The 13405-nt window shown below is 36.9% G+C and overlaps 2 protein-coding genes across 2 annotated transcripts; both read left to right on the top strand.

Moving 5' to 3' along the window:
• Nucleotides 1–32: 32 nt before the first annotated feature.
• Nucleotides 33–3486, top strand: rex1bd (required for excision 1-B domain containing). The gene is made up of 5 exons (XM_088425357.1): nucleotides 33–166; nucleotides 868–950; nucleotides 1327–1531; nucleotides 3121–3212; nucleotides 3306–3486. Exons 1-5 carry the CDS (start codon nucleotides 164–166, stop codon nucleotides 3376–3378), a joined length of 456 nt encoding a protein of 151 aa, XP_088281483.1. The 5' UTR covers nucleotides 33–163; the 3' UTR covers nucleotides 3379–3486.
• A 933-nt stretch (nucleotides 3487–4419) lies between these two features.
• On the top strand, nucleotides 4420–10612 carry dio1 (iodothyronine deiodinase 1). Its single transcript, XM_088425356.1, has 4 exons — nucleotides 4420–4886; nucleotides 6104–6247; nucleotides 6744–6943; nucleotides 9281–10612. The coding sequence occupies exons 1-4, from the start codon at nucleotides 4550–4552 to the stop codon at nucleotides 9344–9346; spliced, it is 747 nt and encodes a 248-aa protein (XP_088281482.1). The 5' UTR covers nucleotides 4420–4549; the 3' UTR covers nucleotides 9347–10612.
• The last annotated feature ends 2793 nt before the right edge of the window (nucleotides 10613–13405 follow it).

The following is a 13405-nucleotide window of genomic DNA, read 5'->3' as shown; positions in this document are numbered from 1 at the left end:
TCTTGAAGTTCCCCCAATCAAACTATCACGACGTCATTTCCACGCGGAAGTGCGCCTCTGCCCAGGCAAATGACTCCACTGAAAACAAATCAACGTGATTATCAACGTAAGAATTCTCGCATAGAATTTGGAAACCACAACGTGTATTCCTTAATTGGTTGAAATGGTAAGTTTTTTGTATTATTATCTGTCAATAATTTAAAACGGGTGCAGCTACGTTGATTGTCCGCTGTTTTGGAGCTTTATGAAGCCAGCCTTTTTGTTTTTGTTTCTTACACAAACGTGACAAAAGTGACCAGTACATAAGAAAAATTACATATAACTCTTAAAAAACGGTGAAAGAAGACATGCTAAAAAATAATTTTCACTGGCCAGAAAAAACATATAGTCATTTTTATTTGTTTTCTATAAACGTATAATGTATTTTTTCATATAAACCAAACTAAAAGAAAAGATTCAAACATGAATTACTGTAAATAATGTTATGTTCAAATGAGCAAGAAGTTCACAACTTAATAGTCCTACCCCATTGTTTTTTTAAAAGAAAAAAAAACGTGATCCAGTATATTTTCAAGTGACTTATATAGTTGGTATAAATAACTGTATATAGTTATACAGTTTATAACTCAAACATAGAAATATCTATTATTGATGATAATGAAAAATGCAGCATGAAAATATTGTACAATTATTCAGTTTATTTACAGTTGTTGGCGTCTCTGTAGCAATGTATTTTTTTAAACATCATATTAGACTCACACTGAACACATTTTACTGAAACTCACATTTGCTTTATGTTTGTCCTTGTTATTGTTTTTATAAATACACCTTTGCCTCTTAGGGCATAACGTGGCTGTTTTCTTGCAGGTTTCCACTGATTTCAAATCACTGATCCAAAGATTTTACCAGCTGCAGTCAGAACGTCTGGAGACCTATCGACTCTTTGATGAGTACGTTTATTGTGTAGTTTGTTTGAAGTAACAATTGCCGGTCCAATATCCGACTGAGGCACTGTATTTTCACTGAATTGGTCAGAAATATTTATTTTAATCGTGCTAAAGTTTAAAATACAATCATGCTGCAAATTCTAAACTGTTGCAGCTTGGCTTAGTAAATTTTAACCACGCCTACTTTTATTGTCCCAGTTTTGACCCAGCCACACTCATTATAATCCACGTTTTTTTGATGCATTTTAAATGACAGTATTTTGTTAGATAAAAACACATATTCCCCATCAAAAATAATCGATAAAATCGATTATCGGTTGCTCATGGATGCACGCTTTGATAATAGTCAATAAAAACTGTTGATTTCTGTTTTTTGCAGAGGGCACGAGGCCTATCTGAAGACGGGTCCCCACTATGACTTTGAGCACTACAAGCAGCTGGTGCACCAGATCACACTGGCCTTCAACGGAATCTCCAAGGAAGTTCTGGAAATCAAGGACAAGTTCCAGATCCACCTGGACCGGCCCGACCTCTCGGATCACATCGACAAGCTGCAGTGCAAAGAGAAGCACAAGCTCCAGCTGGTAATTCCAAGCCCTCTTGAAAATACAATTGGAAAAACGTTTGCCAGTAAAAAAAAAAATAAAAAAAAAAAATTAAAAACTCAAAACGTAACTGAAACTGCATTTTCAAAAATGTAAAACTGTTACTAAAAGTAATAATATTCCAAGACTTTATTAGACAGTACATAGTCATTTTAATTAATGTTAACAAATCACCACAAGAGGGCGTAAGTTTTCCATCCATCCAAAACCTGAACCACTTGTTCTCCCAATGCTTTTCAAAATACTTAATACAGTACTCTTATTTGCTACACATTCACAAAAAAAATCCAACTTGTTCCTTCTCATAAATATTATTGTCATTTTTTTTACAGCAATTACACTGATAAAATACTGGCTTGCTTATTTCACTATTTTTTTTACTATTTTGTTTTCTCTAAAGGATAAGTTTGTTTTAACCACAAAAATGTATATTTTGTTTGTCACAGCAAAAAAAAAAAAAACCTTCAGGAATGTACAATAAATTCACAGTAAAATCATATTTACCAAATCAACACCAACCTTATATATTCTTTGAAATAGAAGAACTACTCTTATCTTAAATAATGATTAATTTAATGTATCGCATGATGTGTTGAATGCATTGAAATAAGGTCTTTTTTGCACCCTCTACTGGTAGTCAAAGGAATCGCTAAATCGCTATAGCAATAGCGAAATACCAAATTGTCATTTTTAAATTTCTGTTCCAAAATCCCTAGAAAACGTTTCCTTTGCAAAAATTGTTCTTCCCTATAAAAAAAAAATTCAATTTGAGTCGTAATGATCAAGCAATCTGTTTGCATTTAAATGTTATGGCAGCTTATAATAAGATCACAAAAACAATGTGTTTTGTAGCAAAAAAAAAAAGAAATTCAGTCCAAAAATTGTGCATACATAACTATTTTGTCAACATAATGTTAGCCGAATATCATCATTGCCTCAGTAATATTTAACCTACTGTTATCAAATCAATAAAACAAATGTTTTCTGGTAAAAACTTGCTTTTTTTGTTCAGATATGACAGGCGATTGTGTTGTTAGGCTAACGATTTAACGTGCTACTCGATGTAATTTGTTGCCAAAAAAAGGGGAAAAAAATTAGGTTCTTCTTGCACCCTCTAGTGGTTGTCAAAAGAATCACTGACACACTATATCAATAGCTAAATAACAAAATTTGCTGTTTTCCTTCCTAAAAAAAATCAAATATGACTTTGGAAACTTTGCTTTTTGTGTATTGATACACGATTTTATCAACCAAATAATCACATATCATCAAGACCTATTCTTCAACGTGCTACTCGATTTGTTTCGTTTCGAAAAAAGAAACAACGTAAAAAAAAAACCTATGCCAAAATGTTCATGGGCGACTATGCTGTTAGGCTAACGATAAAATTGTTAAATATATTCAAATAAGGTGCTTTAAAAAAAGCATTGAATAAAATAATTCAAATTGTGTTTTTTTCACCCCACAATTACGAGATGTTACGGCGGCTTACAATAAGACCGCGCATACTTTTTCGGCCGTAAACCTCGATAGAAACGGAATTCGCCCGTGACGCGTTTTGCGTCCAGACAGCTCAGCTGCAGCTGGCCCGCCAGCGGGCTCAGGACCACCCGGAAGACCAGGACGCCTGTCAGGAGAAAATCCAGCATCTTAAACACGAGTAAGAGCGCTCGCTGGCCGTCGCCGCGGCGACGAGGCCACTCGTCAGTCATACGGGCCCGGCGTGAGCTCCTTGTGTGCTTGGAATGTTCAGGATCATCAAGACCCAAGAAGCGCTCAGCGAGATCATGCAGGACTTCAAGTACGACTCGGAGGAGAGCGATTGACAGGCGGCGACCTCCTTTGGGCCGATATCGTTCTTCAATTTTCAAGCCTGTGAATATCATTCTATTTTGCATAATTAAATCGTTTGAAATGTAACAAAAAAACGTAGTTTTTGCTTCAATTCAATGGGCATTATCCTGATAATATTCGGTGCTCTACGCAGAGGATAAAGACTATATGCTTGTGAATATTCTTATCTGGTTACACTTGTTTCTCCATCGGTTTGTTTAAAGATCTATTTTATCTTAAGGGATGACACCGATGCTCTTCATTAGCTTCTACATCGTTGGTGAAGGCCCAACCATCGGAAACCAGATACCACCTGATTTTCTAACCCAATCACATAGAGATGTCATAATCATTGCATTTGGAAACGTTACGTGTTTTAATTATCTTCTGGAAGTTTCAGCTCAAGTGTTTCTTTCCCATTTTCTTTTATGACATCACGACATTACCAATCACGGTTCACTCGTCGGTCATGTGATGTTCACGAGCCAAGCCGTGATTTGTTGTCGCCTGGGCGTGTGATGTCATTTTCATTTGTAGATGAAAAGTCATTTAGTCTTCGATTCGTGGCTCATTTGTTGGTCGTGTGATGTCATTTTCACAAGCTGGATGGTCATTTTCAGATATGTTTTCAAGGGTATGATTTGAACCCTTAAAAATTATTTAGTCGTGAAATTAACTAGATAAATTAATTACTTTTTGCTGCCGAAAATGGCGAAATATGTGGACTTTAAGAACAATGTTTATGTCAGTCTTAGACTATGAAATATTACTGTGGAATATTAAGTATTAGATATACCTTTCTATAAATAATATTTGCTATGTTTTTGTTTTTTTTTTGCCTGGATTTCCCCCCCAACCCCTGAAAACGTACACTAAATGTCCATCGGCGTTTTTGGAAAAGGTCTTTGGGTTTTTTATTTAAAAAAAAAAAAAAGTCTGGGCAGGCGGCGTGTTTTGGCCATCCCTGTATAGTTTTCGACTGCCCCAAACGGGGGCGTTCACGTTGCTGTTTTCGCAAGTTTACGCAACAGGTTGCTTTGGAAACTCCGAGTCGCGCGTGAAGGCGTCACGCGTGAAGGTGGAAGCAGACACTTTCCCGTGAAGGCATCTGTCGATCCCTTCTCATTTCGTTTCATTGTCCCCAAATTGGGAGCAGCCGCCATCATGTTGGCTCAAAAAGTATGGCTGTACCTTTACACGGGCTTCATGTTCCTTTTCGTGATCTCCGTCAACGTCGTCCTTCGCGTCTTGCACGTGTTTTCGCCGGCGCTGACCAAGAAGATGATCCTGAAAATGAACGAAAGGACCACGATGAACAAGAATCCCAATTTCACGTACGACGATTGGGGACCCACGTTTCTCACCAACACTTTCGTCAAAACGGCGTGGGAGCACATGTGGTCGTCCCTGGGCCAGAAGGCGTTCGTCGGGGAACCAGCCCCGGACTCGCCCGTGGTCACCATGGACAAGAGCCAAAGCAGCATCTGTAACTTTCTCAACGGTAAGGTCAGCTTGACGCGGGCGAGGGAAGAAAAAATAAACTTGACTATCAAGGAATTAAAAAAAAGAAAAAAAAACATCGTGATAAGGATATCAAATTTCCTGTTGCAAATTTCTTGAAAATGTCAAGTTCACGAGTGACGTCGACGACAACAAACCAACCGTCAAGTGTGGAAAATAAGAAAAGGTGGAGAGAAACGTGAAATTCACAATTTGTCTGTTAAAAGTCGGTGATTCGACACATTTTTCCCCACTGACGCACCCCCTTTGTAAAATATTTGTAAAAAAAAAAAAAACATCAACAAAAGTGTCCCGCTTTTGTATCACACTCATTTATCGTTAACAAAAATAATTTATTAATTTTATAGCCTATAAAGTTTTCAAGTGATTGACACGTTTTGCCAGGTGGCATAATGACAGTTTGGGTCATACCATTCAAATTTAAGGGAGACTTGATTACTATTATAATGTAATTTAGTGTAACTTAATAATTATACTTGTTATTTATACGTTTTATTTACATACCCAACATTATTAAAAATAATAAACAAGACACATAGATAAGAAACAGCTAAAATGGTAGTGTATAAACATTTTAACATTTAACAGTTACTTTTAACTTGCAGTATGTTTTTATTAACTACGTAATTTAATAATTATTTAAAAGTATTTGTTGCATGGTTGCTACTTTTTAAACATTTATAAATCTCCCACTTCACAACCAGTTAAATGTTACTAAAATTTGAACAATTCTAATTCCTCATTCACACATTTCTTATTCTTAGAAATGTTACTGCTAAGCATCAATTTTAAATAATCAATTTATCAATGATTAATTCTGATACAAATATGAAATTTATTTGTATTCATTAATTGAATATAAATTGTATTTTTAATCAAGCATTCATAATGAAACATTTGTAAATGAATTAAATATCAAAATAGGGTTTTAATTGATTTTAATAGTTTGATTAAATAGTAACATTGTTTGTAAGCATTATTTTAATTTGATGTCAAACTATTAAAAAAATATTCATCCACTTGCACTTTTAATTGTAGTAATCATAATTTATCAGTAATGACAAACCCAATCATTTATTTTTCAAAAATGTGCATAAAATTCATATAAGTGTAAAATATACTGTTAGATTTTCCTTTAAAAAAAATGTAAAAGCATGTCAATTTTTGTCATGAATTTTTCTGTCAACGTGCATGCAGGTTCTAGGCCTCTGGTGCTCAACTTTGGCAGTTGCACCTGACCTCCGTTCATGTTCAAGCTGGACTTGTTCAAGGAGCTCATCCGGGACTTCGGAGACGTGGCCGACTTCCTGGTGGTCTACGTCGAAGAAGCGCACTCGAGCGGTGGGCGACCGAGCACATGAAACCGCGTTGAACAATCCTCCGCTTCTTCATTTAACTTACAACTCAACTAAAAAAAAAAAGGTCCATGATTAATACATTCACTGCCATCCTACTAAAAATGGATCTTTGACGTCTATAGCCGTCAATGGCAGTGAATGGATCATCCATGCATAATGAGCAAAACTGGATTTGCCGGGATGAAATCCATCATTGCCAACTGGAGAGCAGTGCAACCGCTCTTAGAAAAATCTAGGGAGAGCCAACCAGTTTAACCAGTTTTACAACAAGTTGAGTAAGACTCATTCAGGCCCATGAATACAGGCAATAACGTCCTGTGATATCGGACACACAATTGCGTGGAGGTTTGAAGGCTTACACAAGACCTTTTCAGACTTTTAAGTACATCCACTGATCTGTTCTGGCATCTGCAAATTTGCAAACGTGTGTGTGTGTATATATATCTATTTATATCTATTTATATGGTATCCGGTTTCAGATGGTTGGGCCTTCACCAACAATGTAGAAGTGAGGACGCATCAGAGCCTGGAGGACAGGATGGCCGCGGCGCAGATCCTCATCAAGGAGGATCCGCTTTGTCCCGTGGTGGTGGACCAAATGAGCAACGCGGCCGCCATGGAGTACGGCGCGCTGCCCGAGAGGCTGTACGTGCTACACAAAGGCAAGGTCCTCTACAAGGTGAGTCCTCAATGCGACATATTTTTGGTACACGTACTAAGGATGCGCAATTTTTCGAATTTTAAGCGCGATATCGGCTGCCACGATTGATTAAGATGATCCTCAGTGATACTAACATATAAAAAAGCTGGCTAGCATACATGTTAAATCAAGCATTTTGTCATCATACCACCAGGGGCAATGTTTCCCCACATCTTTCCCCACAAGTTTCTTGAGTCCATCAGTTAGGATTGTCATGGTTGATTCCGGACCCAGTTTATGATTAGTCCAAGGAAGTCAGAGGTAAATTCTCCGTCAACTAACTGCAAAGTGGCAATGTGAACGTTTTCCTTCAGGAGAAAGAAGCGCAACTCAGACAGCCAATCAAAGCCGCTTCAGTAAACAGACAAATATCCTCAGCGTACGAAGACATGGCATGTGCGTGCTTAATTTTATGAAAGGCAAGGAGAAACCTTTTTCTATTGTCTCAAAAGTTAGCTGTTTCTTCTCGACTAGCTTGTTTGTTAGCCATAAGTTGCGCAACATTCACACGCTTTTTTCGATACTCGTCAAGTCAAGGAGGACTGAAAATGTTCGACCCCAAACGCACCCGTTTTGTCTGCCAGCTGAGGACATGAGTAGATCTTGCGCCACATATAAGTGTGCTTCAAGCCACGCCACATCTTGGAGCCAATTTTCAGAAAGGGGAAAAAAAATGTTCAGCTCAGGCTCGGTTGTTGTTATGGGTGAATGTTAGGGAGGGTATGCAAATGGCGACTACGCAGCAATGATTTTTGTCACGCATGTGTACCTGCATACCACATATGTGCATCACTGTAAATACTGTAAGTACATGAAATTGATTGTGGGGTGGGAACGTAAAAATACGTCTTTGGGATTGAATGAGTTTTTTTTTTTTTTTTTTAAACAAATTGTGTTATGAAGCTCGATTCACACTCTGGCAGCTGGATATTAGCGCGGTGTCCTGATTTCAAGTGTTTGGCTGTAGAAGAAGAAGAAAAAGCCTTTCCCAGCCACCTTCCTCCATGCAAATGTGGCCATTAGAAGCTGGGCCAAGAGGGTGTCGACGTCTCTTGTGTCACGCAATCGCGTGTCTAGGAGCCTTGCGAGCACCGCTGATAGCTGTGGAATTCTTTGGCCGGGCCCCAAAGCTGACACCGGCCGTGACAACTCCACTATTGTTCTTACAGGAATTGCGTTGATGTCTTTTTGTCGTTCTTGTCCGGCGCTTCAAAAACAAACGAGTCATCAAACCAGGAGGAATGTTAAGACTTCATTCAAGGAAAAGATCTTGCACCAAACGTTTGGAACCACCTTGACAAAGGGATATTTTTTTTTTTAAAGTCCAGACCTTCAAATTAATTTATTTAGAATATTTATCTTTTTTTTTCCAACATTTTTTTAAGCGGTCTTCTAAAAATGGCTGGCGCTAATCGATTCCTAAAGTCATTGTTTATTTTAGTAATTTAATTAGTGATTTGGTAGCTAAAGTACTTGAATATCGAAGTTATTTGGTCATTTTTGTACTTATCTGCCCAAATTTGATTACTCTAGTGCATGAGTACCTAAAGTGTGTTCCTAAAGTACTTAGATATCAAAAGTAATTATTTTAGTACTTAATTACCCAAAATAATACATTTCTTTCTACCCTTTATTTTGTAAATAAATATTAAAGCATGATAATAATAATTATATTAATAATAATGATTATTATTATGAACGGAAAATGAAAAGAAACTCCCTAAAAAACATAAAAATACATTTTTGGGATTGAATAACTTCACTGTTATTATCTTAATAGATTGTAAATTAATGCTGACGAGAGCTGTCAAAATAAATGCAATAATCAACAAGTAATCGATTATCAAATTCAATGACAACTATTTTAGGAATTTAGAATTACTGTTAAACGTTTGGAAACCACTCCAAATTCACTATTTTTATGTTTTTTTTAAATGAGTACTGCTGATCTAGAATATGGAGCAACACACAAAAAATGATTTACTAGAACAAAAAAATGGATTGATACCAAAGATTTTTTAGCTGCAATTGTTAAAGTGCTCCAAAAAAATAATAAGTAAAAATAAAAGGTAAATATAATAAAATACATTTATACTGGCAAATTTTGGTAGCTTGTGCAAAAAAAAAAACCCCAAAAAAACAAACATCGCATGAAATTAGATTTGCCGATTCCCTCCTAAAATCTCAGGCACCCCCCGAAGTGCCTTGGCGTCCCCCCGCTTGCTTTAAAAAAAAATAGCTTTGGTTCCAAAAGCCACTCAATAAAACCAATGTAGCATTCTGCCGACGGTTATGTAACGTTTGTATGTGTTACAGGGGGGCATGGGGCCTTGGGGCTACAAACCGGACGAGGTCCGCTCCGTCCTGGAGAAGATCAAGTAAGAAGGGCGGCGCCAAGCACGCCGCCTTTTCCCACTAATTTTCATACTAAACGCCACTTACTCAGCCAGATTTTTCTTTACCGGCCAATATACTGTTTCCTGCAACATACGCACACGTGCGTGATGCCTGAAATGAATCTCAGCCGCTCTGTGTTTCTTGGTGACGGCTACAGATAAAACCTTGCGGACTCTGTACCCTGATATGGTGAAACGTAGACTATGAGATCCAATTTCAGCCATGGCGATGTGATACATGCTTTAGGTTTACTACAGTGCTTGATAAATCATTAGATCACTTGAAAATGAACGCCTTTAAACCCTGGGGGAAATTTTTACCCAATTTGGGCTTTTCGATGTTTTGATGTGTGATATCAAAGGGAAAAGATACTAAAAAAACACTAGGTCAAAATATGACGACTTTCAATATGCTGTCCCGTCTGACCGCTTGCAAACGGGAGGTCGAGAGCGACACTCTTTTGGTGTCAAATTTAGCCCATGTCGGGCTCATTTACTGCCATTCAAAATTGGAAATACTGTCCATTTTGGACAAATTGAAAACCCCATATTATATCATGCATTTCCCCCAATTTTTGCATGAATCCCCTCATCGGCAACCCGCAAACGGGACGCAATAACAATTTTGGTGTTGATGCCCCCAAACCACCGGGTGGCGCTAGCGGCCAACTTCTGACATTTGCGAGCCTTTTAATGACTTCATTGGTTGGCTTGGCCTGGACTCCCATAATTCCAAAGTCTTCAAAAGGGTGTTTTGGGGTCAATATGACCCGGATGTGTGTTCCATTATCCAGTCATTCAATGCCAAGCATTTTCCTACTCACATTTAGCTTAACACTTGAAAAATAAAACAATAAATCCATAGATATATAAAATAAAGTCAGATTGAATGCCTGTAAGATACATAAGAATACGTCTTTGGCATTGAATGACTTATTGACAGGTGGTCTAATGATGTTGTTGAGCACTGTAGTCAGTACCTTTCAAAATTGGTTTCATTGATTTGAAAAGTTTCAGTAACGACTCGGGCGCAATCTCAGGGACGGTGCCAATCGCCATCAAAGAAAACGACGCGCCGAATCGTTTCACACTTGGCCGCTTTTTATATGACGATTACGGCGCAAACCGGTTCCGGCAGCTGTGATTTGAAGGCTTCAAAGTTGGCCCGTCTGTGACCGATGTTGGCTGCCGTTTTGTCTTCAAAAAAATTGTATCACTGTCTTACAATAAAGGATTTGGTTTACGGTTTCAATTGGGAGTTTTATTTGAGATTTTATTTGATCATACAATTCAGTTTTTCTGTATAAAAAAAAGAACAAAGCTGAACTGAAATGATGTGCAATTATTATTCTGGATGAATGTAATAGTTTCCACATCCTGAATGAGGATTTGTTTTCATATTTAAATTGTGCAAATTTAAAGAGGAATGTGGAACGCTAGCTCGGTTGAAATTTTGGGAAATAAATATTCTGGAACTACTGTAGAGAATACAAAAAAAAAATCTGAAATGATGTGGAATCAAATAAATTGTTAAAATGCCGAATGTGAGACTTGAAGTTAGAATGTTGGAAGGGCTAGCTGGGTAAAAATATGCAGAATATTTATACTGTGACTAGAGAATTAAATAAAACGCAAGTGTTGAAATGTGGAATGTAACTAGAGTACCCCCCCGAAATAAAAACAGCTGAGATGATGTGGAATCGATAAAGTCTTAACCTGTAGAATGTGAGCCTTGTGTGTTAAATGGCTAAATTGGTTAAAATTGTTGAAGTAATTATACTGTGACTAGAAAATGCAAAAAAAAATAAAAAATGGAAGTGATGTGGAATCAACTGAATTGTTAAGGTGGAATGTGTGACTTGCAGTTAGAATGTGGAATGGCTAGCTTGGTGAACATTCATGGAATAATTATACTGTATCTCGAATATCACCCTCCAAAAAAAAACTACTGAGATGATGTGGAATCAGCTTAAGGCTTAACCCGTAGAATGTGAGACTTGCAATTAGAATGTGAAATGGCTAAATTGTTTAAATTTTGAGAAATAATTATACTGTGACGAGAGAATGCAAAAAAGTGATGTGGAATCAACTGAATTGTCAACGTAGAATGTGTGACTTGCAGTTAGAATGTGGAAAGGCTAGCTCGGTGAAAATTGGCGGAATAGTTTCATTGTCACGAGAATCACCCCAGATAAATGATGTGGAATGTGCGACTTGCGGTTAGATTGTTTGAAATGAATGTTTTAATTTTTGAAAATGAAAACAGAATTTAGGAGAATACAATCCATCTGTGACATTGATGTTGAAATGATGTGGAAAATTCAGAATAATGAAAATAAGATTTAAGAAATGAAGACTGAAATTGCAATTGTTTGTGTAATGTGGAAGGATGATTAAAACTTTGAACATGTTCGTTTTCAATTGGAACGTGCGCAGTAATCTGAAAATGGACTGTTCCGCATTTCCAGAGCAAAGATGTGAAATAGTCTTAGTTACACTGTTTCTTTTCCACAGACACCAAACATGACTAACTGTTGACGTTGACTTGGAAGTGGCAGGTAGGAAAGTTGCCTTTTGGGCATTGTGTGTTTATAATCACATGTATCAACTTGTTCCGGTTCATTTCCATTTACGAGAGAATTTGATAGGCAATAAAGTTGGAAGAAAGTTATGAAAAAGTTCAAGTGACTATAAAAGCCTACTAGAACATGGAGGTTTTATTGGGAGACACTTTCCCTCGGGGGTGTGCTCACTTTTGAAACTTAAGACCACGTGCTGTCTCAATATTTGCCCGATGAAAATTTTTCCACAAATAATCCAAAATGGATTCATAAGTGTTTTGGGAATGATCTCAAAGTTAATGTTTGGATCATTTGCGCTAATACGTCTTATAATAATCCTTTTTTGGACTAGCCTGACTGATACTAGAGCTCCTATTTGGGGAAAAAAATGACTCGAAAGGTTGCGAATAATTTGCCTTAGCTTAAAGAGTTAGAAGGAAGGCAAGTTGAAGCTAGCATGGGTCGACGGGTTCATTGAGTTCGGCGTGGAGTGTCTTCACACAGAGTACTTTTTTTGTTCGGTTTTTATGGCCGTTTTCGGGCAAGCGCAGCTCCTAAGAGTTTTGCAACATATTTGATGTACACGGGAATTAAATAGTATGTCAAATTGAAGTCACCATATGTGCTCGAGGCAAATGCTTGTATACAGTGGATATATTTTATTTTTTTTTAAACAGGAGGGTTTCTTGTGTTGACAACACAGAAGAGAGCTACGTGACATTCTCGCCAGACTTTGTTTACTGTCTGGAAATAATCTGATCTGTGTACCATATGGGTCATGCAGTTTGAAGAATGTGATGCAATCTCATGTACAGTTTATTATCACTGTCCAATGAAAGGCCTTCACTGTACTGTGGGGAGGGGGGGCTGCTAAAATAAATTTAATACATTTAATTTGTTTTAACATGTTTTAACGTTCTTTCAATGAGGAACCATGAAATATTTATTGTATATACTTAACACATTTAATTGACCAAGATCCATATTTAAAGCAAAAAATAGTCTTGATTTATAATATTTGTCATTAATATTTATTAAGGACAAATTTAGTTAATTGGTATGTGTATTTATTTTACTGTATTTAATTCCATATTTATTTAATTCATGGAACATTTAAATAATAAATACATTTAAATGCTTAATTTAATGGCGTATTTGTTTAACTTTTGCACTTTTAGGCCTCCATAAGACAGTTAATTTCCTTTTATGTTTACATTTGAACGCCTCGCTACATTTAGACACTAGCTTGTTAATTTTCTTTGTCCGCTTGATAAAAACAAATTATTTTGAAACTGTAAATTTTACATTAGCCATTTTTGACGGTATATTACAAATTTAGCAAAAATGTCGTTTTGTCTCGTGTATCAACCTCATGAAAGAATTTGTGTATCGTCTATTACTGCTGATTACAAATAAAGGCACTCGCCAATTTGATTTGTTTATTGCACCTCCAGCCACTAGGGGGAAGTATTGCCTTTGCTCAT

Source organism: Hippichthys cyanospilos, chromosome 10, assembly GCF_059441005.1.
Source record: "Hippichthys cyanospilos isolate Australia breed blue-spotted pipefish chromosome 10, RoL_Hcya_1.0, whole genome shotgun sequence".
NCBI lineage: Eukaryota > Metazoa > Chordata > Actinopteri > Syngnathiformes > Syngnathidae > Hippichthys > Hippichthys cyanospilos.
This window is presented reverse-complemented; position numbering and strand designations above follow the sequence as displayed.

Bases quoted from the DNA above. Each gene is read 5' to 3' on its own strand.
- rex1bd (XM_088425357.1), top strand. The intron at 1,532-3,120 runs GTAATTCCAAGC...TTTTGCGTCCAG, and splicing joins AGAAGCACAAGCTCCAGCTG to ACAGCTCAGCTGCAGCTGGC. The intron at 3,213-3,305 runs GTAAGAGCGCTC...TGGAATGTTCAG, and splicing joins ATCCAGCATCTTAAACACGA to GATCATCAAGACCCAAGAAG.